At 37.1% G+C, this 26,442-nt stretch overlaps 1 protein-coding gene across 2 annotated transcripts in view; it reads right to left on the bottom strand.

The window, feature by feature from the left end:
- Window positions 1-26,442, bottom strand: part of LOC111144877 (metaxin 2) — a 68,862-nt gene that overhangs the window by 40,258 nt on the left and 2,162 nt on the right. For both annotated transcript variants that reach the window (XM_022499451.1, XM_022499460.1), the window contains 2 exons: window positions 1,693-1,740; window positions 434-480 (listed from right to left, as the gene is read on the bottom strand). In XM_022499451.1, the coding sequence (XP_022355159.1) occupies window positions 434-480; window positions 1,693-1,740 (95 nt within the window). The remainder of the gene's footprint in view (window positions 1-433; window positions 481-1,692; window positions 1,741-26,442) is intronic.

The raw sequence follows: 26,442 nt of genomic DNA, 5'->3' as shown, positions 1-26,442 counted from the left end.
AAATATATAAGAAACAGCTAGAGAAGAGAATGTCTGCTTTAAGATTAACAAATGGATTAGACTAGAATGAGCACAGTGAAAGAATGATGCTTAAAAATATGTGGTAAATAAATCTTTACAAATAATAACTGTGTCCATAAATGAACGTATCACCACAAATAATCAATACCATCATATCTAGCCAAAAGCTAAACTATTAAGAGAATAATCTAGCATATTAAGTGATTTTTAAAAAAGAATGAAGACTTTTATTTTATATACTGACAATAACTGAAAATATTACATAATAAAATCACACTTCACAGAAAAGATGTTATATTGATAATGGTAAATCACACAGAAAGATCATAAATATATAACATCGCAGACTGCCCAGAGAGAAAAAAATAGTTGTAACTCAAAGTGAAAATTATTACATTATTTGCATATTTACCTGCACAGCAAGAGAACCTGCATTGTCAGAAAGCAAAATTTGCTCCCCTGTGGAAATACAATGAAAAGTCTGAGTCAAAAGTGAGACTGCTAAACAAGCAAAATATACTTGTAAATATTTTTATTTTAAAACACTATTCCTATTTTTAAAAATAAAAGGTACAGATTTTTACCACAGGAACTATGAAGTTCTATATCAATACAATTGGGTAATCAGAATTTTTGATTAAATTATCACAATGCATACATAACAAAGACTATTTCCTCTAAAACTATTTGATCATTTTTTTGTATTTTATCAACAATATTTAATTAAAATCACTCACTTAAAAACAAATTCATTTTTCAACTTTTCAAGAAATACTATTCCTCTTCTTTTCATTAAAATTAAGTAAAATGGTATGTGCTCAAACCCCTCTAGTTAAAAGCATTCAAAATCATATAAAACCAGCTTGCAGTTAATATTGCACAGTGTGTCTAGGTCTGTCACACAAAAGAAAGATGACAAGTTTGCTGCAATAAAAATTCCATGCTTAGAAGACTAGGGCTGCTGCCTATTAGTCTTCATTACTTTGCAGTCTTCTGACAACTGCAGCAGGCTGCTGAGCCCCAAATGGGGTCCATAATGTGATCTGATGATATATGAAGAGCTGCTAGAGGGAGCCTGAACCATCCTAGCCTATACATTTTAACAGTTCCTTTTCACTGAGAGCCCACTTTACCACAGGACTTCAAAAATCTGCTGTGTCAGCTACTGGTGCAGTAAATCTGCCAACTGCTACTGCAGCCACATCATTTTACACTGCCTACAGCAGCCAGTATAATGAGTCAATAATAAACTAAGGACCTTATAGGCCATGAATAGTTGGTTTACACTGGCAGATTCAAGTTTAGGCAAAATCTCCTAGACAAATTGCACAAGAGAATCCCTTCTTTATGTTCTCTCAGAAGTAAATGATTTTGAGGGGTTGCGGATTTTCTGGTAACAATATTTTTGTTTTTTAAAAAGATTTTATTTATATATTTGCAACAGAGAGCACAAGGCAGGGGTGGGGGTGCAGAGGGAGAGGGAGAAGCAAGCAAACTCGCTACTAAGCAAGGGAGCCTAATGCAGGGCTCCATCCCAGGACCCTAAGATCCATGACCTGAGCTGAAGGCAGATGCTTAATGGACTGAGCCACCCAAGCACTCCTAGATATATTTTTATATGAGCCATTTTTTTTTAATATGAGCTGTTTTTAATTGTGAACAAGTACCTACCTTTCAGTTGCTGATACAAGGTAGCATTTTCAGGCCAAGGCTCTGCAGCTGTGGAAACAAGGCAGTGATAATTAGTACATAAAGCAAAAACGTATCAATAACCCGATTAATAAGCACAAAGATTTGCCTAGAGAATTTAATTAAAGTCAACTGCCAAGGTTACTTTAAATATAGCAACCAATCACACTACCTTAGGTTGTATAGTATATGGTATAAGTAGGTTAGATAACTTCTTTTAAATGCATGTTTGGTTTATTATTTGGTAGGGAGTTGTGCTCCTGTTGTAATTTCAACAGAGAAGAGGTGGAAGACATCCTGTCCAATCAAAAGTGAAAATTTAAGAACTAAAACAGCCTATATGCTACTATTCCTTATCGTCCAAACAAAGACACTCCAAAATGTTACTTATAAGATACTTAATTTGGGGGTGCCTGGCTGGTTCAGTCGGGAGAGCATGTGACTCCTGATCTCAGAGTTTTGAGTCCAAGCCCCACTTTGGTGCAGAGATTACTTAAATAAATAAATCAATCTTTAAAAAAAATGAGATACTGAATTTGATTCACTATCAAAAAAAAGTGAAACAGTATTTTACTATAAACTTTAACAAAGTAAACTTTCAAACAAGTAACACTATACGAAAGAATCAAATATATCTCTTTCAGGCTATGCATCTTTCTTTATAAGCTGGTAGTATTTAAACACACAGGAGAACCATGTTGTATTATAGAACATTCCGTTACCTTGAACCCACCACCACCACTCCACAAAAACAAAGTCAAAGAGAACGATGAAGCAGTAAGTACCTACAATGTGAAATAAAGCTAGTAAAATTAATTTTAGGCCTGAAGCCAGGCTTGACCATAACACTTAACCTCTCGTTGAGATGCACAGAACAGTCCAGGGAGTGCGGGGGAGGACCCCTTTAATTTGCTTTAACTCGTACTTCAGAATGAAAAGGAACAAAATCATATTATTGTAAATTATAAATGCTACTTTTCATTTGGTTTGGGCTACACAAAATTAGACTCGTATTTAGGGATACCACGAAAACCTCAAGCAAATAATGCACCATACATAGTTTTGAACGCTATTGCTCATAATATTATACATATAAACAAAAACTACCGAGTTTCAACTCATATACCAAAAAGGCAATAAAACTAAATATTTATTATATGATACTGTAAACTTTTAACAAAGCAGAATTTTACTAAGAACCCAGTTAACCTGTGTAACATAGTTTTTTAAGATAAAAGTCAAGGAAACAAAAACAAGCTGCCATCAGCAAATTACTAAAAAATAACCTTTTGGGCTAAACTGTATGGTCAGCACACCTATAACGTTTACATCTATATGAGAAACAATACAATGAGTTTCATTTGTTGTAAAATCCTACATCATTGAAGATTCAATTAATTTTTAAAAGATTCAATTGTATGCATCTAAATCTAATTAAAGCAATAAAGCTTAAGAATAAAATTAACAAAAATTTCAAAGATACTGAAACTAAGTTTCTTGAGGGCACAGATGTGTCCCATCTATGTATGCTACCCTGTAGCATGTTTTGCATATGTTAATTGTGTGTAGAAAGAAAGACGGGCGTAATTGATTAAACCTACCATTCTGTTCCTTAAATATTCTGGCTAATCTAAGTTTTACTGAACCTAGTATTATTAACTTTGTTAAAGCAATGAGATGTTCTAATTAAATATTGTAGTAATTTTAACTTCGGTTAGCTAGGTTTTGTATGTGATAGACATGGATTACAAGTTTTCAAAACAGTGAATAACATACACTTAGCATTAAGCATCTGCTCAATATAATTTAAGTATTCTGATTAATCAGAAGCTACTTTACTACTCAGCAATATCGCAGTTTCATATGAGCAGCAATTTATGTGTTCCATGAAAAAGTTAGTTTATTATCACCACCATGGATTCTCCAGACCCTTTACAACGACATATGTGAAAACAAAGAAACCTTGAGACCTACTATCTAATCACAAAAAGAGAAGTTGCCTACAAATACTAAAATTTCTGTTATTAATAGAATCTAAAGATGGAAACTAGGTGGGAGGGGGCTGTTTTCCTTGATCCAGAATACAAAATATATTCAACTCAGAAATTACTGTCAAAAATAAATTCTCGAGAAGTAACTCTGCCAAAACATCTGAGGTTATCTTCACAAATAGAACCTATCATTTAAAAAGAGAAGGAACTGGGTTGATACAACTATGTATGTATATACAAATATATAGAGAGATATGTATATCTCTCTATATATATCAGTTTAGCAGCATGGCATGCCAGTGTATCCATGGACCAGGAGGCAAGAAATGGTAGAGTATGCAAAGAATGATCAACTACCTATCTCACCCATGAGCAACTCAAAGTATACAAACATCACTGATTTGAGTGCATCCCCTACATGAACCAGCTCAAATAATTACATTTTAAATATGACATGGGAGAAGAAATAGCTAGAGTGTTATTCAATAGAGTGCCAAAAGTGAAAATCCTAAGTTGTGTGGCATGGCAGTGGATCTACAAACCAACCATGCAAGTATCCTTCTAGGAAATGAACTCTATTAACTGCCTTCATAAGTAAATCCATGAATCATGAACACTATTATCCACACATGACAAAGAACATTTCTATTTCTATTTCTTGGTTTGGATAATATTAACTGAAGTTTTCTTTACTGAGAACACTATTACAGGAAAGACAAAGTCCAAAATGCAACTGCTTCCCTATTCCTCTTTCCCAAGGTTAGTCAATACCCACCTCTTGCTCCTGCCATGTGAAAAAGAGAGGGAGACTAAGAACTTACAGTGTTAACAACAGACCTTAAAAATCTGTAGCATTTCAAAAGAAACATCTTAAACAACAATAAAACATTTTTTATCCCTTGCTAGTTTTACTTCCATTGACCTAAAATGTTTTAGACCATAAACTAATTCAATAGTGAATAAAATTTCAGGACTCACCTATGCTATTCTCAATTTCTACCACCAAAAACACTCACAGTATGAAGTGCCTTTTTAAACTTGCCTTTGGGAAAGACTGGCCTTGGAATACATATAGAAGGTGAAACTCAAATTTTCTGTAAAGAAAGTTTGGTAGGATTGGGGACCAGACAGACCACTGTGCAATGTTGTCAAGGTGCAAGATACTGGTATTATTAGCACATCAAAAGTAAATTTTAGGGGCACCTGGGTGGCTCAGTGGGTTAAAGCCTCTGCCTTTGGCTCAGGTCATGATCCCAGGGTCCTGGGATCGAGCCCCACATCGGGCTCTCTGCTCAGTGGGGAGCCTGCTTCCTCCTCTCTCTCTCTGCCTGCCTCTCTGCCTACTTGTGATCTGTCTGTCAAATAAATAAATAAAAATCTTAAAAAAAAAAAAGAAAAAGTAAATTTTATGCTTCCCACACATCAACAGTTGGCGTGGCTCTTGTAGTAAAGATCAGATTCCTTGGGGCGCCCGGGTGGCTCAGTGGGTTAAATCCTCTGCCTTCGGCTCAGGTCATGATCCCACGGTCCTGGGATCGAGACCCACGTCAGGTTCTCTGCTCAGCGGGGAGCCTGCTTCCTTCTCTCTCTGCCTACTTGTCATCTCTGTCTGTCAAATAAATAAATAAAATCTTAAAAAAAAAAGATCAGATTCCTCAACTTGGCCTCATACCTCTCCCTCTCTACCTCTCTGGCCTTCTGGCCTCATCATAACTCCACTCCGCCTATTTCTACACTCCAGTCACACTAGCCTTCAGTCAGTTTCTGGATGCACCATGTTCCTTCCTGCCCCAAAGATTCATTTGTGCTGTATCCTCTGACCTAGAGCTATCTCCCACCCCTGCAGTGTCTCAGCTCAAACATGCTGAGATATTGGGCCAGATCCCTGGACATGCTACATGAGCAACTGCACAGGGCCAGTGCTTAGAAGGGCTCCACACTCAGTTTCACGTTCTGCCATTAGTCTTGGAATTCTTTAGAACAAGGGGCCTCGTGTCATCATTCTGCACTGGACCCTACACATTCTGTAGCTGGTCCTGTCCTAAGGGAAGCCTTATTGACCCTCCCTGAATAGTTCACTTTCTTCACAAGCTTGACAGCATGCACTGTCCTTTGTACCACTTATCACAGACAACAGTTTTACACCAATTTGAGGACTAGCTGATTGTTTATCTCCCCTAAAGAACATAAACACCATGAATCCAGTGATCAGTTCTGATCTTTGCTTACCATTTCTTCCCCAGAATTAGTACCTAATCAGTAAATGTTGACTGAATAAATGTTTTTATTATTACCACTATTAGTACCGTTATTACTCTGTACTGTTTAGGCTTAGAATGCAGTAGAGAAGATAAGGAAATTATACAGCACGGCCAAAAAAGGGAAACTTGACCAGGAAAACTTAAACACTACAACCAATAACACAAATATAAAAATATCAAACAGCTGCCTACATAGTTGGCAGAATCTAATTCCATAAATTTACACCTTCACTGACCCTAAACCTAGAAATGTGTTTCTTTGCTTCCTACCAAATGTACAGTTCCCACTTGATATTACTGTTGCAGCCTTCCTAAGACTAACCCCAGGCCTTGACTTATCTGACATGTCATCTCAGTACTCCCCTTTTCACAGCCTACAATTCTAACCCAGGCACCATCACTTTTTTTTTTTTAAAGATTTTATTTATTTATTTGACGGACAGAGATCACAAGTAGGCAGAGAAGCAGACAGATAGAGAGAGGTGGAAGCAGGCTCCCTGCAGAGCACAGAGCCCGATGCGGGGCTCAATCCGAGGACACTAGGACCATGACCTGAGCCGAAGGCAGAGGCTTTAACCCACTGAGCCACCCAGGTGCCCCGGCACCATCACTTTTTAAAATCTAACATCCCCATCAGTAAAACATTTGGGCATTCAGGCCCAGATAGATTTAGATATCATACGGTCAGTACTTCTAAGCTAACAAATCATGCACATTATAAAGCATACATTAAAAAAGAAAACAGGTTAGGGGTGGCTGGGTGGCTCAGTAGGCTGAGCCTCTGCCTTCGGCTCAGGTCATGATCTCAGGGTCCTGGGATTGAGCCCTGCATTGGGCTCTCTGCTTGGCGGGGAGCCTGCTTTCCCCCCCCCCCCCCCCTCTGCCTGCCTCTCTGCCTACCTGTGATATCTCTCTGTCAAATAAATAAATAAAATCTTTTTTTAAAAAAGTTAAAAAATAAATTGAAGTCCAAGGTCTAGGACTTTCTTCTTGTACTTCAAAGGACTGTCTTATATAACACAGGGGATACACACCCCACTCCACTTTGAAAAACACTGCTCTAATTAAATAACTACTTATCTGACATTTTAGCAGGGAACCCAGCCGTTCACACACCCTTAAACAAAGATGAGTCCTCCTCTATTCTAGTGAAATCATCTTTTTTGACAATGAGAAAAGGTTGGAAAGAACACACACAAATTAATGGAGGGAGGGGGAGGATACAACAAGACCCTCCTATCCTACCTAAAATTTCCCCTACATACTTCATGCTTTCTCACCTTTGTGACTTTGCTGAACTTCTTCCCGTCTGTCCAGAATACTCCAGGCACCACCACATACCCAAATCCTATACCTTTTTCAACACCAAGGTTAAATGCCACCTACATCAAGAAGGCTTTTGAACTGAACAAATCTAATTTCTTTTTTATCTATACTGTCCATAGCAGTTTGTACTTGTCTTATATCATATATTACTTTCTACTCTATTCTATTATTATGTCAATATCTTATCTCTCGTTCTAAACAATAAGTCCTTAGAATGTGAAAAATCCTATGGTCCTGAGATTATTTATTAAAGACTTGGCTTCCCAACTGCTCCAAACTGAATGTGGCATTTACAGTAATACATGCTAAAATATGAAATACAAATTAAGTTAGATTTAATTTTTTGTTTAAGTATCATTTAAAGCTAATATCTTTATTTCAAGAGTTTCAAAGTAAAACAACCCACCTTTCAGAAACTCTTTCATAATAAGAAACTACTACACCATATTCATAACACAACCATAACTTACTCTAAGGTACTTAGTGACACACATTAATCCATTATCTCAAATTAGAATGGCTTCTCATTCCTTAGCAAAAGACCCATGAAACTTTTTATTATTTTTATTTAAAAAAATTCCTATTTTATAGATATAAATAAAAGAACATCTAGAAATAAATCTCAGAGCACCTCATAGCTAAGTTTCTATCTGACAAACTCTGTTGTCTTACCTACTTAGCCACCTACTTAGCCTTTTACAAAACTATTTTCCAATTCTGCAAAGGCAAAATTGCCATGGTTATTTTACATTTAGTGTCTTTTTACCAGAAGCAAAGGAGATGCCTCCTAAATTTTCAGTCTTCAGTGGAACAGGAGTTTTTTCATCCAAATGAGTATTTTTAAATTTTCAAAGACATTTTTCTCCACTCATCTTTAAGCTGGAGAAGAACAAAGCTAAAAAAGGGGGGGGGGTGCCTGGGTAGCTCATTCGGTTAAGTGTCTGACTCTTGGCTTGGGCTCAGATCATGATCTCATGGATCATGAGATGGAGCCCCATGTGGGGCTCTGCATTCAACAGGGAGTCTGCCTGAAGGTTCTCTCCCCCATCCTTCCCCCTACTGAGTGTGTACACACACACACACTCTCTCTCTCTCTCTCAAATAAATGGGTAAATCTTTTTTTAAAATAAAATAAATAAAATTAAAAATATTAAAATTAAAATTTTTAAATTAAAAATTTGACTTTTGAAAGCTGTAAGATAAAATAAATTAAAGCATAAATAAATAAATTAGTGTTGGAAATGCACACAGGGTAAAATATTACCCACAGCCCCCCAAAATGCATATTTGCTTCTCATTTAATTATCTTTAAGGTACTCACTATTTTTAAGTTTTACTAACCAATACAATATAACAACAACAACAAAAAAACTACTAGTCCATTATAACTTATAGAGAAATAACTAGTGGCCCATAAATTCACATATATATAGGCCTACGTCTCTACACATGCTAAACATGCTACATTTTACCTGCAATATTCTTTCAAGTATCAAATTCGGTCATTGGAGGGGCAGATAACCTATCTATGCCATTCAATACAGAGTATTCTATAGTATGAAAGTGCTATGACCTAATAAACAAGTCTAATTCCAAAGTCTATTTCTTGATGATCTAATCTAAGAGGACAAGAGAAGGGCCATGGAAAGAAGTGCCCTCTGTTGTTGTTTTTTAAGTTCTGCATTCTTAATGCACAACATGACTCTTCTGGCATATGAATGTAGGTGAAGACATAATTTGTAGAATAATAGGCACTAATATTACATGCTGCTTCAGTACTGTCATATTTCCAATCCATCAAATTGATTAATGCTATAATAACTCTACACAACCCTATCATTTGTGCACTAATGAAGTCAGAGCCAGTGTATCCTTAGGCAACTACATTCCAAAAGCTCATAGATGTCATCTCTTCAGTTTCCTAAGACTATTTAGACAGTGTTATACAAATGGAGTAAGAAACATGTATAACCTAACCCCAAATTTGGATGGCTTTCTGCCAAAGGTATAAATGCAATACTACTGAGATAACAAAATATTCCAAAAGCATTTGGCAGCTCACAAACACGAGCAAGTTACTGCAAAACACAAAGAGAAAAGAAGGAAATAAGTGTACTAGTTTGACATAATTACTATGCTGATGATCTCCATGACATCAACACAGACACCTATCAAGTTTTAGGCAGTTATGATATAAAGCTTTCGTTTAAAATGGATTTCTAGGGCGCCTGGGTGGCTCAGTGGGTTAAGCCACTGCCTTCAGCTCAGGTCATGATCTCAGGGTCCTGGGATCGAGTCCCGCATCGGGCTCTCTGCTGAGCAGGGAGCCTGCTTCCCTCTCTCTCTCTCTCTCTGCCTGCCTCTCTGTCTACTTGTGATCTCTCTCTGTCAAATAAACATATAAAAATCTTTAAAAAAATAAAAAATAAAAAAAAATAAAATGGATTTCTAAGATGTCTAGACTTTCAGTATGATGACATGGGACTTTATCAAAACTAGAATTTTAAGAACTATGTGCTAGATTTAAAGCAATTCAATCTGCAGACTATAGTACAATTCAAAGATAACACTGTATCCAAGAAAATACAGACCAAGAAAGTATTAAATAGCAATGTCCCCTGAGCTACTGTTTCATAGGGGATGTTTAAAGATATTACACAGAATGTATAAGCAGGAAGTGACTCTTCCCACAAACAGTTTAAAACCATTCTCCCATCACCTCAATAGTCCGATATCAATGTTCATGTCAGAAAATGGCTCACGTTGGAGAACTGAGGTGTAATGTCATGGTGCCACTTCCATAAACTTAAAAACACTGGCAGGTAAGCTTTCTGTAAGTGGTGATAAGACTACTGTCTTAGTTCGTTTGGGCTGCAATAATAAAATACACAGACTGGGTGGCTTACAAACAACAGAAATTTCTTTCTCACAGTTGGGAGGCTGGAAGTCTGAGATCAGGATGCCAGCATGGTCAGGCTCTGGTGAAGGCCCTCTTGTGAGTCTCTGACTTCTGACTTCAGTTCTCACCTGGTGGAAGGGGCTAAGGAACACTCTGGGATCCCTTTTATAGGGGCAATTAAAATGACCCCAAGTGAGAGTACATAAATGCATGATAGAGTAGAATGACTATGCAAGGCAAATGAGTTCTAATAACCTGCCACTCAGAAAGCGGAAGATAGAAAGCTAACAAATTGAAAATTCAAGAAAACTAGCAGAGGGCAGGACGTTCCCCCTCACAACGTTAGGCCCTGAATGAAACTAGAAAATAATGAGAATCTATCTCCTTCTGGTCAAACACTACCTAAACTTCTATCTAGGTAGACAACGATAATGGTGACGACAGTGATAACAGCTGAGATTCCCCAAGACTCATAAATCTTATACCCAGAATACAGAAAAAACTATTACAACTCAATAATTAAAGACAAATAACACAATTTTTAATAAGCATAGGATTTGAACAGACTTTTCTCCAAAGGAGATCTATGAATAACCAACAAGCACATGAAAACATACTCAATATCACTAGTCATTAGTCAATGTAAGTCTAATATCATTAGTCAAATGTAAGTCAAAATTACAATAATGAGATACTACTTCATACCCACAGAATGGCTATCATCAACAAGACAGAAAATAAAAAGTGTTTAAAAGATGTAGAGAATTTGGAACTCACACACTGCTGGGAGGAATATAAAAAGTCTGGCAGTTTCTCAAAATGTTAAACACAGAATTACCATATGACTCAGCAATTCTACTAGGTATTCACGCAGGAGTACAGTATGAAAAAAACATATATCCATGGGAAGACTTGTACATGAATGTTCATACCAGCATTTTTAACAAAAGTCAAGAAGTGGAAACAACCCAAATGACCAACTATTGATGAATGAATGAACAAAATGTGGTATATCCATACAACAGAATAAAAAGAACCAACTACTGATACATGCTATAACAGGGATGAACTTCAAAAGCATTAGGCTCGGTGAAAGAAGCCAGTCACTAAGGAAAACAATTATTCCATTTATATGGCATATTCAGAATACACAAATCTACAAAGATAGAAAGTAGAGTAACAGTTGTTTCAGGCTGGGAATAGAAGTGACTGTAAGTGACTGGGCAAGGAACTTCTTTTTGGAGTGATGGAAATGTTCTACAATTTGTGGTAATAATCACAACTCTGTAAATATCCTAAAAAATCGCTGAATTATATACTTTAAAAGCATATGTTAACTATACCTCAATAAAGTTGAGGTAAATAGAAAATTTAAGCTCTCTTACTGTGTTTATTGTGCACTTAAGTGCTTGACATGTTAACTATTTCACAACTTTATGAGGTAGACACTATTATTATTATGCCTATTTTACAGTAAGAAAACGGCGGCACAAGCATAAGGAATTTGCATAAGTCACAGTGTTAGTAAGTATTAGTAAGTAACAAGAGCCAGGATCTGACCCAAGGTAGGCTGGCTCCAGTCAGTGAACACACAGCTGTCACCAGCTAACCTCTTACACATTTAAACCTCTTACACAGGGGCACCTGGGTGGCTCAATGGGTTGAGCCTCTGCCTTCGGCTCAAGTCATGATCCCAGGGTCCTGGGATGGAGCCCTGCATGGGGCTCTCTGCTCAGTGGGGAGCCTGCTTCCCTCCTCTCTCTCTGCCTGCCCCCCCACTTGTGATCTCTGTCTGTCAAATAAACAAATAATATTTTTTTTTAAAAATTAAAAAAATAAACCTCTTACAGAAATAAACAAATCAATAATAATTAATTATTAGAATTAATTATAATCATCCTACAACAGTAGTTCTCAACCCTTAATAAGAATCATCTATGGAACTTCATAAAGTTATGTATTTCCATCAAATTCTAAACTCTGAGATTCTGATACTGTAGAGATGAGGACCAAGAATCCAAACACACCACAAGCACTCCCGTAAATCTGAAGCAGATGGTCTGTAAGTACCGCAAAAAAAGACTATCGTTGGGACAAAGAATATACCTGATAGAAGATTTAAGTTCTTTTCACCGCTTTCATTCATTTGCCTCAGAGAATGTGGTAGTGAGGGCCTGTGTGGTTTAATTTATTCAAGAAGATTTTTGTCCATCTTATTCTACTTAAATATTTGCACATATGGCTTAAAGCCATGTTTTAAAGCATGACTTAGTGGCATGTTGCAATTTTATAGTGCTCCAGAGTAAGCCTTTAAGATTAATGAATGAAGGCCTCACTTTTTTTGGAATCAAAGTGGTTAAATGATAGTTTTCCCATTAGAGGTAATCAATAAGGAAAGTAAAATTAAGTTAGTCATTATGAGGCTTGACATGAGCCATCCTAAACCTATCTATGTGAAACTGGAAATCAATTTCAAAATGGCATTCAAGGATCAATTTCATAAAACTAACAAACTTCTGGAGGTTAACTAGGGTCAAGAAAACTAATTCACAGCAACAAGCCAATAACTGAGGCTAAAGTTAAATTTAAAACCTTACATCCTTTCTTAGTAAGTACACATCATCTTCTCAAATGGTCATGTTTAGACTTTGTCACATTATAAAAATAATCAGCCATTTTTCATTAATTTCCAATAGAAAGCAGGCCAACTACGTGTGATTATGAATAGATATGAACTTGGTAGCCAGGACTCAAAATTTGAATTCTCTTCTAAAAAATGGTAATCTGAAATTCATAAAGAAGAAGCACTGACACCATGTCTGAACTTTTCTCAGAAATGGAGATGAGTATGAGACCAATAGCAGAACTACACAAAAACAGCTGGTTATGATGAAAAGTGCAATTTCTGCCCCCCCCCAAAAAAATCAGAGAAGACAAACAACCCCACACAGGTATCAGACCTCAACAATGTTAACAATGTTAATATTCAAGGTATAATAGTTCCCCAAATCTAATCCTAGAAAATGGAAAATAGATGTCCCTCAAACTAAAGAACAATTCTCCCACTACTTTAAATCAAACACAATCACTGTAGTAATAGCACCTATGTTTTTAAATATCTACTATGTGCTTACTACTCTCAGTACTCTCCATATACTCAGTCTCTCACATCAAGCTAGGTAACCATTCCTTTCCAACCCCTTTCCATTCCTCCTCCCTCACTCCTTTCAGATAGCTATGAAACAAATGATCTTACAGAGGATTTAATGTGTCATTATACCTTCTAAAATCTTGGCAAAACTGCAAGATTCCCCCAAAACAAAAACAAGCAAACAAACAAACAAACAAAACCCAAGAAAAAAGATAACATAGCCCAACCATCACAGAATCTCTTCATGAATAAGAGTGCAGAGATAGAAAATCCCCAGACAGGGAAAATATATATTAAATGCATTTAACTAAACAAACATAGGTTTTTATAAACTACCAAACTACCAAAATATGATGAAAAGACAAATATGAACATAAAACTATCACTGCTGTCTAGGATCTAACTTTGTTGAGTGGGTAAGGGGAAACAGAGCATCGAGAAGGGGTTGGGGAGAGAAGAACAAGTGACTGAGATACATATAACCACTTAGAATAGATAAGTGAGGGCACCTGATTGGCTCAGTCCGTTAAGCATTCAACCCTTGGTTTAAGCTCAGGTCATGATCTCAGGGTTCTGAGATCAAGTCCCGTGACAGGCTCAACGCTCAGAGTCGCTCAGCTCAGAGTCACTTGTCTCCCTCTCTCTCCCCCTTCACCCCTCCACTCCCCTTCCCCATGTGCACAGATACATGCTCTCTCTCTCTCTCCACTGCTACAATAAATAAAATCTTTTTTAAAAATTGCAGTAACGAATATAGTTAGTGTAGGGAAAAACACAGGTCTTAAAGTCAGACATATGAGTTCTCCTCCCAACTCTACAGCTTATTATTGGAGTGATCTTAACCAAGTTGCTTAACCTACTCTTGCTCAATTACTTCACCTGTGAAAAGGGGAAATATTACCTACCTTGTAAGGCTGTTGGAAGAATAAAATTTGATAAATCATGTAAGTGCCTTATACAGTTTCTAGCTTACAGAATATATCAATAATTACTATTAACATTAGTGTCAAACCAAAAGTACACATCCTGCCTGAGGAAGACAAGAAAGAATGCACAAGAAGAGATAAAATCTGAACTGGTCCAAAATATAATCAGAAGTGGGCCAGAGAGAAGGTGAGGGGCAGGGAGAAGAGCTGAGATGTTTACTAAAAATCTAACAACCAATTCAGTTTGAGAAGGGACAAAACATGCTCAGTAAAGACTTCCTAAATTACCATTTCTATTAAATACACCACTTTATATTGAAATTATCCATTTCAATGGATGTGCCCTACCAAAGAATGTAAGTTCATCAAAGGCAAGAATTGTTTTACTCTTCTACAGCACCTAGCAGAGGACCTAGCACATATTAGGTAATCAACAAATAAATATATTCTGTAGGAAATCAAGTAGGTCTTTTGCTATCTAAAGCCTGAAAGATATCTGACCACAAAAAATTGCTGTAACTCTGGAAATAAAACCATCAAAGCAAATTAAGGAATGATAATATCTCAATAATATGTACTAAATTCAACAGTGGAAACTCATAAACTCACTTCCTCTCCAAATTGTTTAATGGTTCCTAACAAGAGGTGCACAGCCCAATCATCTATGGAGTGTTTTAAAAATATACTTGTCCTAGGGCACCTGGGTGGCTCAGTGGGTTAAGCCTCTACCTTCAGTTCAGGTCATGATCTCAGGGTCCTGGGATCGAGCCCCACATCAGGCTCTCTGTTCAGGAGGGAGCCTGCTTCCCCCTCTCTATCTGCCTGCCTCCTCTCTGCCTACTTGTGATCTCTCTCTCTGTCAAATAAATTTTTTTTTAAAATCTAAAATATATATATACAAAAATATATGTATATAATATATATATACAAGTATATATATATATATATATATATATATATATATATATATATATATGCTTGTCCTAGAGCTGCCCTCAACCTTCACATGTAACAGGCTTTTGGTGAGAAAAAAGGTGTGCAAGTGCGTGCATGAGGTTTGAGAAATGCCTTACAATACAGGCTTTTTTTTTTTTTAAAGATTTTATTTATTTGACAGAGAGAGATCACAAGTAGAGAGAGAGGAGGAAGCAGGCTCCCTGCCTAGCAGAGAGCCCGATGCGGGACTCGATCCCATGACCCTGAGATCATGACCTGAGCTAAAGGCAGAGGCTTAACCCACTGAGCCACCCAGGCAGCCCCAGGCATGGTTTGTTTTAGAGAGCTCCACAGATAATATATTGTAATGTGCAGTAACACCCTACCACCTTTACACACCATTCTACCTACACCCACCTCTCATCCACCCCATTTTGTTTAGAACCTATGTAAACGGGACTACTCCATTTCCAGATGTAATTAAAACAGACTCAGGTGACCCCTCTGCACCAGTATATTACTACCTTGTCCACTGTGGCATATTACATTCTTAAAAATGGCCACAACAATATAACCTGTCCTACAAGTTCTTCTAGAACCTCACCAACACCCCACCTACCCCATCCGCCCATTAAGAGGTGAAGTTAAATCCCCTCCCCTTGAATCTGGGCAGACTTGTAACTCTGTTGTGACCAACAGAATACGGCAGAAGTGATGCTTCAAGACTTCCAAGGCAAGGTCATAAAAGGTGATGTATCTTCTCCTTTGGTAGCTTGAACACATGCCTTTGGAGCACTAAGTAAAATGTCTGACTACGCTGAGGCTCCTAGGCTCCAAGAAGCCCAGGCCACATGGAAAGGCCATATATAAATATTCTAGAAGAGAACCATAGCTGAGTTCTTTGTCAGCAATTCTTAGACGTGCGAGTGAAGATGCTTCCAGATGTTTCCAGCCCTCAATTGTTGGATCCCTAGCCTTAGAGTCTTTTCAGGTGAGGATCCAGACATTGTGAAGTAGAAGCAAGCCATCTCTCCTGTGATCTGTCTGAACTAACCCACAGGATCCATAAACATAATAAAATGGCTGTTATACATCCCTAAGTCACGGTGTGATCTGTATACTACAATAGTAACTGAACAGTTAGAGTTTGGACAGTTACTGTTAGTCACAGATCTTTCATTAAAGACAGAATTAAATATTAAACCATTTGACTAAAGCCTCAGAATTCCATCTAAATCAGCTACCAAACTGACTCCTGACCATGTTATATTTATAAATTCCATTTACTGCTTCAGGCATAGATTTTGACATTTCCACCCTCCCTCTAGAAGGAAATATACCTTCCTGAAATCTCACTCTCCAACTTCCTGACCACATCATGGCTCCCTGACCTCCAGTCCCCAGAATTTGGAACCCAGTGACTATAATGGCTTACCTCCATCAGAAACTCTGTTCTGTTGGTAGTTGCTACATTATTCAGGAAATGAGGGGAAAAAAGAATCCAAGAAAAAAAATGATGTAATTATGCTGGCTAAACTCAAAGCTTTCTATAATCTTTTTCTAAAAAGCAGACCAGTAAAGCCATTTACCTATGATACAAAGATAATCCAAAACAGTAAATAATGAAATAATTTACACATGCCCTTAAATTGCACTCTATCATTTCTAGAACATTGTCTCCCTTTTGAAATATTTAATATCAAAATTATTTTACCTTCTCCAAATAGCCACAAAATGACAGTATGGAAAATCAGTACAAGTATATATGACAAGAAGAAATCTGTCTGAGAAGAAAATACATCAACACTAATTCACAAGTGGCTCAGTCAGTTAAGCATCTGCTTTCAGCTCAGGTCATGATCTTGGGGTCCTGGCATCCAGCCCCGGTAGGTCGGGCTTCCTGCTCAGTGGGGAGTCTACTTCTCCCTTTCCCTCTATCCTTCCCCCCACCTGCTTGTGCTTGCTTTCTCTCTCTCTCTCAAGCAAGAAAAAAGAATAATTCACAATCTCAAAAAAAAAAAAAAAAGAATTTACAGTTTCAACTAAGAAATAAATATAAATTACCACATAAATAGTTAACATTATATCACCAGTTCTCATCCACTAGCCAAACTAGGATGTTAAACTGATGGACAGTAAAAATTACAATTATGGGGTGCCTCAGTGGCTCAGAGGGTTAAGCCTCTGCCTTCAGTTCAGGTCATGGTCTCAGGGTCCTGGGTCCGAGCCCCGTTTTCAGCTCTCTGCTCAGCAGGGAGCCTGCTTCCCCCTTTCTCTCTCTGCCTGCCTCTCTGCCTACTTGTGATCTCTGTCTGTCAAGTAAATAAATAAAATCTTAAAAAAAAATTTACAATTATAAAAATGTCTAATGAAAAAAAGTAAGTAGCTTTTATTTTTACATTCTCACTAACACATATCTTTTTCAAATTTATTAAATAAAAAAATCAGAAGCTTATCATTCATGATGCCAAAACATTCCCCTATAATGTAAAGACTAATGATCAAAAGAAAAGGAGGTCAACAAGAGGTCAAATCATTAAAGCATCAGCTGCCAATATTAGCTTACAGAAATAAATGCTGGAATAATTAAGCCCCTCTTCCTGTCTAACAAGTGATATAATTTATTTGTATGAAGTTCTAGTCAGTGTTCTAGTTTGTCCAGGTAATAGAATATGACATGGGGCCAAGTCCAAGACAATATCTAAGGATACTTATCCCCTGGAATACATATAACCAACAAACTTTTTTGAAAATCCAAATGTGGATTAAGTCATGAAGAAATTTCTTTGGCTTTTAAATCTTAAAGACAAAAATATATAATCAGCACAAAAACACAGCTAAGTGTATAAGTACAATGAAATGCTTTTTACGGTTTCTATTTTGCTAACGCAGTTACAGTTAATGGGAATTGCCATGACAAAATGATTGTTTTTATGAAAAGAAACCTCTTTATCACTAACCAATCAAATTTCATTTTTATTACTGATGTAGAAAAGTTCAAAACCATGATTCATTTATAGAGCGTACAAAAATAAGAAGAGTGTTCAAGAATAGAGGGATCATTTACAAAGCAATAAAAAATTAAAACGTGCATTTCTCTTACTGGCAAGGCAAATACTTCTACACATAAATGTCTGTAACTGCATTTGCTGAATATTATAATTTCTGTCTTTGAACAAAAAATGAGAAGACTGAATTTAATAGCTCATCTCCATTTGGTATCTTCAGTCCATCTGATAACTGCTTATCAAGAAATTTCAAAAACGTTTGAAAAATGTTAAATAAGTTTGATGATATTTTCTTTCAATTTTCACTCAAATATGGAAGGCTTGAGCTAATGTTAGTAACTCAAAAGTCTTCACAGAAATAAGACTAGCAAATCTTTATGGGATACCCATCACCAAATCTTTTACATTAAAAGCTAAAAATCATGTCATTTCAGAGTATGGAGTGTTAATAAAGCATATAAGAAAATTAAAACTCACATTATGATTAACTATGGACTACTTCAAGATCAGAAACTTTCAAATTTTTCTGATTTGAAAGTTTTTTAAAAGGCATCCATATCAGTTTTTTAAAAGGCAACAAAACGCTGCCTCTGAGAATTCAGTTTCCAACCTATTCACGAATTTAAGTATGATAAAATAAAATAAGCCACACTGCTCTCAATAAATTGTACTTTGCCTTTACTCTGAAGTAGAACCTATTTTATCTTTGGCTTTGCTTTTCCATCTGCCCCTTCAATATCCCCTTTACATGTGCCAAGTCTTAAGCACAACAGTATGAGACCATCCACATGACAAATATAAATGAAAGAAGATTCTCTGAATGTGATGGCCAGTTCAGTAACTTCTCAATAATTCCTCAGTGCCTTCCTCAATCCTGGAGAATCCTCAGAATACTAAGTAAAACTAACAATATGTCTTTATTTTCAAGAACAAGAATTGAATGCGTTGTATTTTTTCTTTTTTCTTTTTTTTTTTTAAGATTTTATTTATTTATTTGACAGAGACAGCTCACAAGTTGGCAGAGAGGCAGGCAAGAGAGAGAGAGGGAAGCAGGCTCCCCGCTGAGCAGAGAGCCAGAAGCGGGACTCGATACCAGCAACCTGAGATCATGACCTGAGCCGAAGGTAGAGGTTTAACCCACTGAGCCACCCAGGCGCCCCCTGAATTGTATTTTTTCAATTATCTGCTACAATCATCATCATTAGATAGTCAGGCATGCAGATATAAGAGCTCTATCAGATATAATAGCTCTATCACTCTCTGCGTTCTCAATAAACATGTGAGCAATAGCATCACTTCTATTTTACAAAGGACTTTTAAACTATGTTTTCCACTTCTTTGAGCTTCTGGTACCCTCCTGAACTGCTTTTAAAGTCCACATTTCCGGAGCGCCCGGCTGGCTCCATCAGTTAAATGTCTGACTCTTGATTTTGGCTCAGGTCATGATCTCGGGACTGTGAGACTGAGCCCTGACCTGGGCTCTGTGCTAAATGCAAGGATGATTAAGATTCTCTCTCTCTCTCTCCCTTTCTCTCTGCCCCACCCTTGCCCACCCCATGCTCTCTCTCTTTCTTAAATAAGTAAATCTCTCTCTCTCTCTCTCTCTAATAAATAAATAAAGTCTACATTTCCTAGTACTTAACATGGAAGAGAGATGAAATAAAAAATACTTTATTGAGGATATAAAAACAAAATGTTATAAACATGCCTTTTTTTTTTTTTAAGATTTTATTTATTCATTTGACAGACAGAGATCACAAGTAGGTAGAGAGGCTGGCAGAGAGAGAGGAAGGGAAGCAGGCCCCTGCCGAGCAGAGAGCCCTACTTGGGGCTCGATCCCAGGACCCTGAGATCATGACCTGAGCTGAAGGCAGAGGCTTTAACCCACTGAGCCACCCAGGTGCCCCAAACATGCCTGTTTTGATAATACTTTCAAGATGCTTACAAACGGGTTCCATGGAACCCATTAAACTATTTTTTCCAGATCATAATATAAAATAATGCTACTCCTAGAATGATGTTATTAATAAATTTAAATAATTAAGCGCCCACATGCCCACAATGAGATAAATGAAATATACCAAGTCTCTTTTTTATGCTTTATATAGTTTACTGAGCTTCTAAATAAAGAACAGATATTGTACTGATTTCAAAAGATTAACAACTACAGTATGATGAAATTAACTGATATGCTTCAAGTATAGCAAGGTACTGGGGAAGTTATAAGGTCATTCAGAAAAATGGTACAGAGTTACTAGAAATAAAGACACTTTTGGACTTTTGTTGTCCAAAATAGCAAAAGAATAACATTACAAATATAACATCCTCAAAGGCTCTCAGCCAATGAAAGTGGTAACAGAAACTACCACGTACCAGTAAACTAGATGCATGAAACATGTTATAAAACATCTTACCCCTTTTACAAATAAGGAAACTGTGGCCCAGACAGTCTGCCCAAAATCACAGAACAAGAGGCAGAGTTGAACTTAGAACTCAGTTTTGTCTTACTGCTATGGCCCGGTTCCTAACCTTTATGTTCTATTACCTAAGCTTCAATTTCCTCACCCATAAAATAAGAATAATATCTATCAAACAGGATCAAATTGTTAATATTAGTGATTATATACCTAAATCATTTAGAATAGTGGCTCGAAAAGGGGTGCTTACTCCTATTATCAGTAACTAGATAATTATCAGCTAAGTTTTTAAGGCTAAAACGTTTTGGCAATGTCTAATAAACAGACCACCACTCACTCCATCAGGGAGTGGTAAAAGAGAAAAACTAACAAGGTAAACAGCTAAAAGTGACATTAATGAACACTTATGGAATGCTTACAGTGTGTCAGACACAAGGCTAAGCACTAGTATCTTTTCTCATCATCTTTAAAATATATAAAGTTATCTTCGCCATTTTACAAATAAAATAAAGATCACATATGTAGTAAGTAGCCAGGTCTGACTTACTCCACAGTCCACCAGAAGTGTAAAAGCAAGGTGAAAGAAATGACTGATGGGCACCTGGCTGGCTCAGTCAGAGGACCAGGTGACTCTTGATCTCAGGGATTGGATGTTTGGGCCCCATGATGGGTATAGAGAATACTTAAAAATAAAAGCAAAACAAAACAAAAAAAAAAGTGATTGACACTGTGGGAGATTTCTGCTGTTTGATGCTCAACACCTCTCTCTCCTTTTGTGTGTGTCTGGAGGCCCTGTGGAGCCCTAGAGCCTGGAGCCACTCCTAGCACAGGGATAAGCAAGGGGGTCAGGCTTGTCCACCACAGTACCCCATCCTTTTTGGCTACAGTGACTGCTCCACATGTGCTCACACAACCCAAATGGGAATATTCCACCCTCCCCTAGGATACATACCCCAGTGACAGTAAAAAATTAAAAAGATAAATAAAAATCTCATGTAATGTACTGGAAAACCTTGCCATTAAAAAAAAAACACATACACAAGCAAATGAAAATTTAAAATACACAGGCTGTTATAAAAAATTTTGAGGGCGCCTGGGTGGCTCAGTCAGTTAAGCAGCTGCCTTTGGCTCAGGTCATGATCTCAGCATCTTGGGATCCCACATCCGGCTCCTTGCTCAACAGGGAGTCTGCTTCTCTCTCTGCCTCTGCCACTCCCCATGCTTGTGCTCTCTCTCCCTGACAATAAATAATGGGTTATTATTAAAATATTAAAAATAGGTTACTATTAAAATAAATAAAATGAGTTTTTTGGGAGCACCTGGGTGGCTCAGTCATTAAGCGTCTGCCTTCGGCTTGGGTTGTGATCCCAGGGTTCTGGGATCGAGCCTGCATCGGGCTCCCTGCTCAGCAGGAACCCTGCTTCTCCCTCTCCCACTCCCCCTGCTTGTGTTCCCTCTCTCTGTCCCTCTCTGTCAAATAAATAAATAAAATCATAAAAAAAATTTTTTTTAATGATCCAATACCCAGGATTATTTTTATCCCTCTTCAAAGTTCTAAATCAAGCATATCATCATCTAAAGATCCAAGCTATTAATTCAAAAATTAAAAAGAAAATTCAAAATCACAATTTACCCTTCCTTTCCATATTATTAAATAACAAAAACAACTCAAAATCCTCTTCCACTTTAAGAAATTTATCAAAGAACCTATGCAGTAGATCCACAAATATGTCTATGAAAGCACTGCTCACATTAGAGAAAAATAATATATACCAGGGATGGCTTTAGGATCCATCAACTTGGCTAGACTGAACTACAGCTGCCAGAATTCCCTTTCTCCTGTTTCTGGTTATAATGAGCTACAGGGACATTCTCTAGCAGGCTCTGGGAGGACAAAAGAAGCAACAGCCATTTTGTAGCTCATAAATACCTTCTCCCAGTTATCCAAACACTAATTTAGATGCTGCTGTGAAGGATTTTGCTGATATAAATGAAGTCCCTAATGAGTTGACTTTACATTCATCTAAAGGGAGATTATCCTGGTTGTGCCAGATTTAATCTGTTGGAAGTTTTTTTTAACAGAGGGCCTATGAGTTCATACACTGCAAGCAGCACCTGCTACATGTGCCTCTTCCTCTTCCTTTTCCTCCTCGATCTCCCCTTCCTGGCTGCCTACTCTGTGGACGTGGTCCTTGGTTGGCCAACCCCCGCAACAGCACAAGCCAATTCCGTGTGTGTGTGTGTGCATGTGTGTGCAGAGACATAGATACAAAGCTAGAGCTAGAGCTCAAGATCCTCCAATTTCTGCTCCTCTGGTTGAACTAATGTAACACACTAAATACCCACCAAAATGGGATTAGATAAATAAATTATGCTTTCTTCATTACAATGAAATACTATGTAACCACTGCAAATGATGATGTGTACCTCCATCAGACAAGGACACACATCTCAATGTTATACACAAAACAGGTTACAAAAAAGTATGTACATCTTGTATTATTCATGTGTTTTTTTTTTTTTTAATTTAGGGGCAGAGAACAAGTTGGCTCTGCTCACCGAAGTTTTAATGATGATGATGAAACTTTAAAGTCTTAATCTGGGTGTTAGATTTTAGGTTACTGCTGTTTTATTCTTCAGATTCTTTTGGATTACTTCATTGTCTACAATGGCCATGTATCATAATTACTACCAGAAAAAAAAAAGAGAAAAAGAACCAGTTCTCATTTGACAGGAAAAAATGTAAGAGAGACTTACAGGTTAAAATGTGCAAACATGGGGCGCCTGGGTGGCTCAGTGGGTTAAAGCCTCTGCCTTCGGCTCAGGTCACGGTCTCAGGGTCCTGGGATCGAGCCCCGCATCGGGCTCTCTGCTCAGCAGGAAGCCTGCCTCCCCCCGCCTCTCTGCCTACTTGTGCTCTCTGTCTGTCAAATAAATAAATAAAATATTTTTAAAAAAATAAAAAATAAAATAAAATGTGCAAACTCTTGGGACGCCTGGGTGGCTCAGTTGGTTGAGCGGCTGCCTTCGGCTCAGGTCATGGTCCCGGTGTCCTGGGATCGAGTCCCACATCGGGCTCCCTGCTCAGCAGGGAGCCTGCTTCACCCTCTGCCTCTGCCTGCCACTCTGTCTGCCTGTGCTCACTCTCTCTGACAAATAAATAAAATCTTTAAAAAAAAAAAAAAAGACCATTTAAAAAAAAAATGTGCAAACTCTTGTTTGTCCCTTAAGAGGACACTATGTGGGGAACCTGGGTGGCTCAGTGGGTTAAAGCCTCTGCCTTCGGCTCAGGTCATGATCCCAGGGTCCTGGGATTGAGCCCGGTCATGATCCCAGGGTCCTGGGATTGAGCCCCACATCGGGCTCTCTGCTCAGCAGGGAGCCTGCTTCCTCCTCTCTCTCTGCCTGCCTCTCTGCCTACTTGTGATCTCTCTGTCAAATAAATAAATAAAATCTTTTTTTAAAAAAAATCATTAAAAAAAAAAAAAAAAAGAGGACACTATGTGCCAAAGATGAACTCTACAGTTTAGGAAAGTGAGAATTTAACAATGACAAGAGATAAGGCTGAAGAGATGGACTAACTTATGACAGATCTTATACGCCATGTGACAGTTCTGAACTAATGAAGACGTTGAAACGAGGAGTCACATTTGCATTTTAGAAAAATAATAATAAAATAACATAAACAAAAGCCCACTGAGGCCTGCAGTATGGAGACTGTATTAGAAAGAGGGCAGACTAGACACGTGGAAACCAATTCAGACACTACTACAGTAATCCAAGTGAGAAATGATGAAGTCCTGAACTAAGGAAATAGCAGTGGAGATAAAGAGAGTAAGCCACTAAGGTACAGTAAGGAGTAAAAACTGCAGGATTTTGGAGGCGAATACACTGGTAGTAACGAGACAAAAATAGTTCCCTTAAGCTGGGAGTTCAGAGAAATCTTCCTAAAAGATGGGCTCTCAAGAATATCACAGAGAGATGCAAGACTCCTTTAAATGTTTCTAAAGAAATATCACATTTCTAAAGAAATGTGAGTGTGTTGGCTCCAACCACTCAAAGGAAAAATAATAAGCAATACACTAAAAATGAGAGCACTCAACTACAAAAACCAATTCACAATTATTTGTTGTATTTATAATAGCACTATATAAATATGAATCTCTAATCTCTTGAGGTTGATCTCTTCCAAGAAAATCAAATTACTGTCAGAAATAAAACACTCTGCATAGTTGCTTGATCTGAGTCACACTCATAGTCACTTATAAGTCAAACATGTTTCATATAAATTGTTATTTTAGTCAACCCTTATTTCACTGCTTGGCCAAATACAATCTTTTAATTTTTTTTTAATTATAATCGTTTAAAATACACAAGTAAAATATTCTCACTATAACAATTTGAATTCAGAAATGTAGTTACTCTACCCTCCACCAACTCCCTACCCTTATTACTCTGAAATTACTAGTTAAAATGAGTTGAATATTCTATTTTTCTTTGCTTAAACATATACAAGTTTATATAGGGTTTATTTAATAACAATGGGTTCATACAGTATATATATTATCCTTTAACTTGTTTTTACTTAAGGTAATCATAAATTTCAAGCCAAAATATTTAACATTTCTATTATTTGTAATAATGTGGGCATTCTATAATTTGACATATATTTAGAACATCTGTGTTTAATACTAAAATTAATGATATAATGAATACTGCTATATATTGCTTTAAATAATGGTTCTTTTTTTGTTTGTTTTTTTTATAAAAACAGTCTATTTTAATTCATTAAAACTTCTGTTTTAACATATTCTAAAACTACACTTTTATCCTCTCAAACTTTTGTTTTTGATGTCACAATATACATCTTATTTATCTTTGTATTCCTTAACAAATTATATTTTTTTACTATTTTTGTCTTTTAGACTTCATACTAGCTTACAAATGATTAACTCACCACCTTTACATTAGATTATTCTGAACTTTCTTGTAAGTTTATTTTTACCTGTAAAGTTATACTTCCAAATGTTTTATTGTTACTAATTAGTACCCTTCTATTTCATTTAAAGAACTCCCTTTAACATTTCTTTTTTTTTTTTCCCCATTTGGGATTTTTTAAAATTTTTATTTATTTTTTAAATTTCTTTTCAGTGTTCCAGAATTCATTGTTTATGCACCACAACCATTGCTCCATGAAATACATGCCCTCCACAATACCCACCACCAGGCTCCCCCAACCTCCCACCCCCCGCCCCTCCAAAACCCTCAGATTGTTTTTCAGGGTCCACAGTCTCTCATGGTTCGTCTCCCCCTCCAATTCCCCCCAAGTCCCTTCTCTTCTCCATCTCCCCATGTCCTCCATATTATTTCTTATGCTCCACAGTCGCCAAACTGTGGGAAGAACCAAGATGCCCTTCAACCGATGAATGGATAAGGAAGATGTGGTCCATACATACTATGGAGTATTACGCCTCCATCAGAAAGGATGAATACCCAACTTTTGTATCAACATGGACGGGACTGGAAGAGATTATGCTGAGTGAAATAAGTCAAACAGAGTCAATTATCATATGGTTTCACTTATTTGTGGAGCATAAGAAATAAAGGTACTTTAATGGCATTTCTATCAGATAAATTCCCTGAAAAGTTTCTTGGTTAAAGGACAGTATTTTAATTAATATTAAGTTCTCAAAAAGCAGTAATAATTTAGACTCACCAGCAGTTTGAGGATAGATGTTTTCCCCCATACCCTTGTCAGTTCTAGAAAATTTCATATTCACTTTTGCCCATTTGACTAAATGGAAAACTTTGTCTACT

This window comes from Enhydra lutris, unplaced genomic scaffold, assembly GCF_002288905.1.
Source record: "Enhydra lutris kenyoni isolate GAN:26980312 unplaced genomic scaffold, ASM228890v2 scaffoldscaffold1, whole genome shotgun sequence".
Classification (NCBI taxonomy): Eukaryota; Metazoa; Chordata; class Mammalia; order Carnivora; family Mustelidae; genus Enhydra; species Enhydra lutris.
This window is presented reverse-complemented; position numbering and strand designations above follow the sequence as displayed.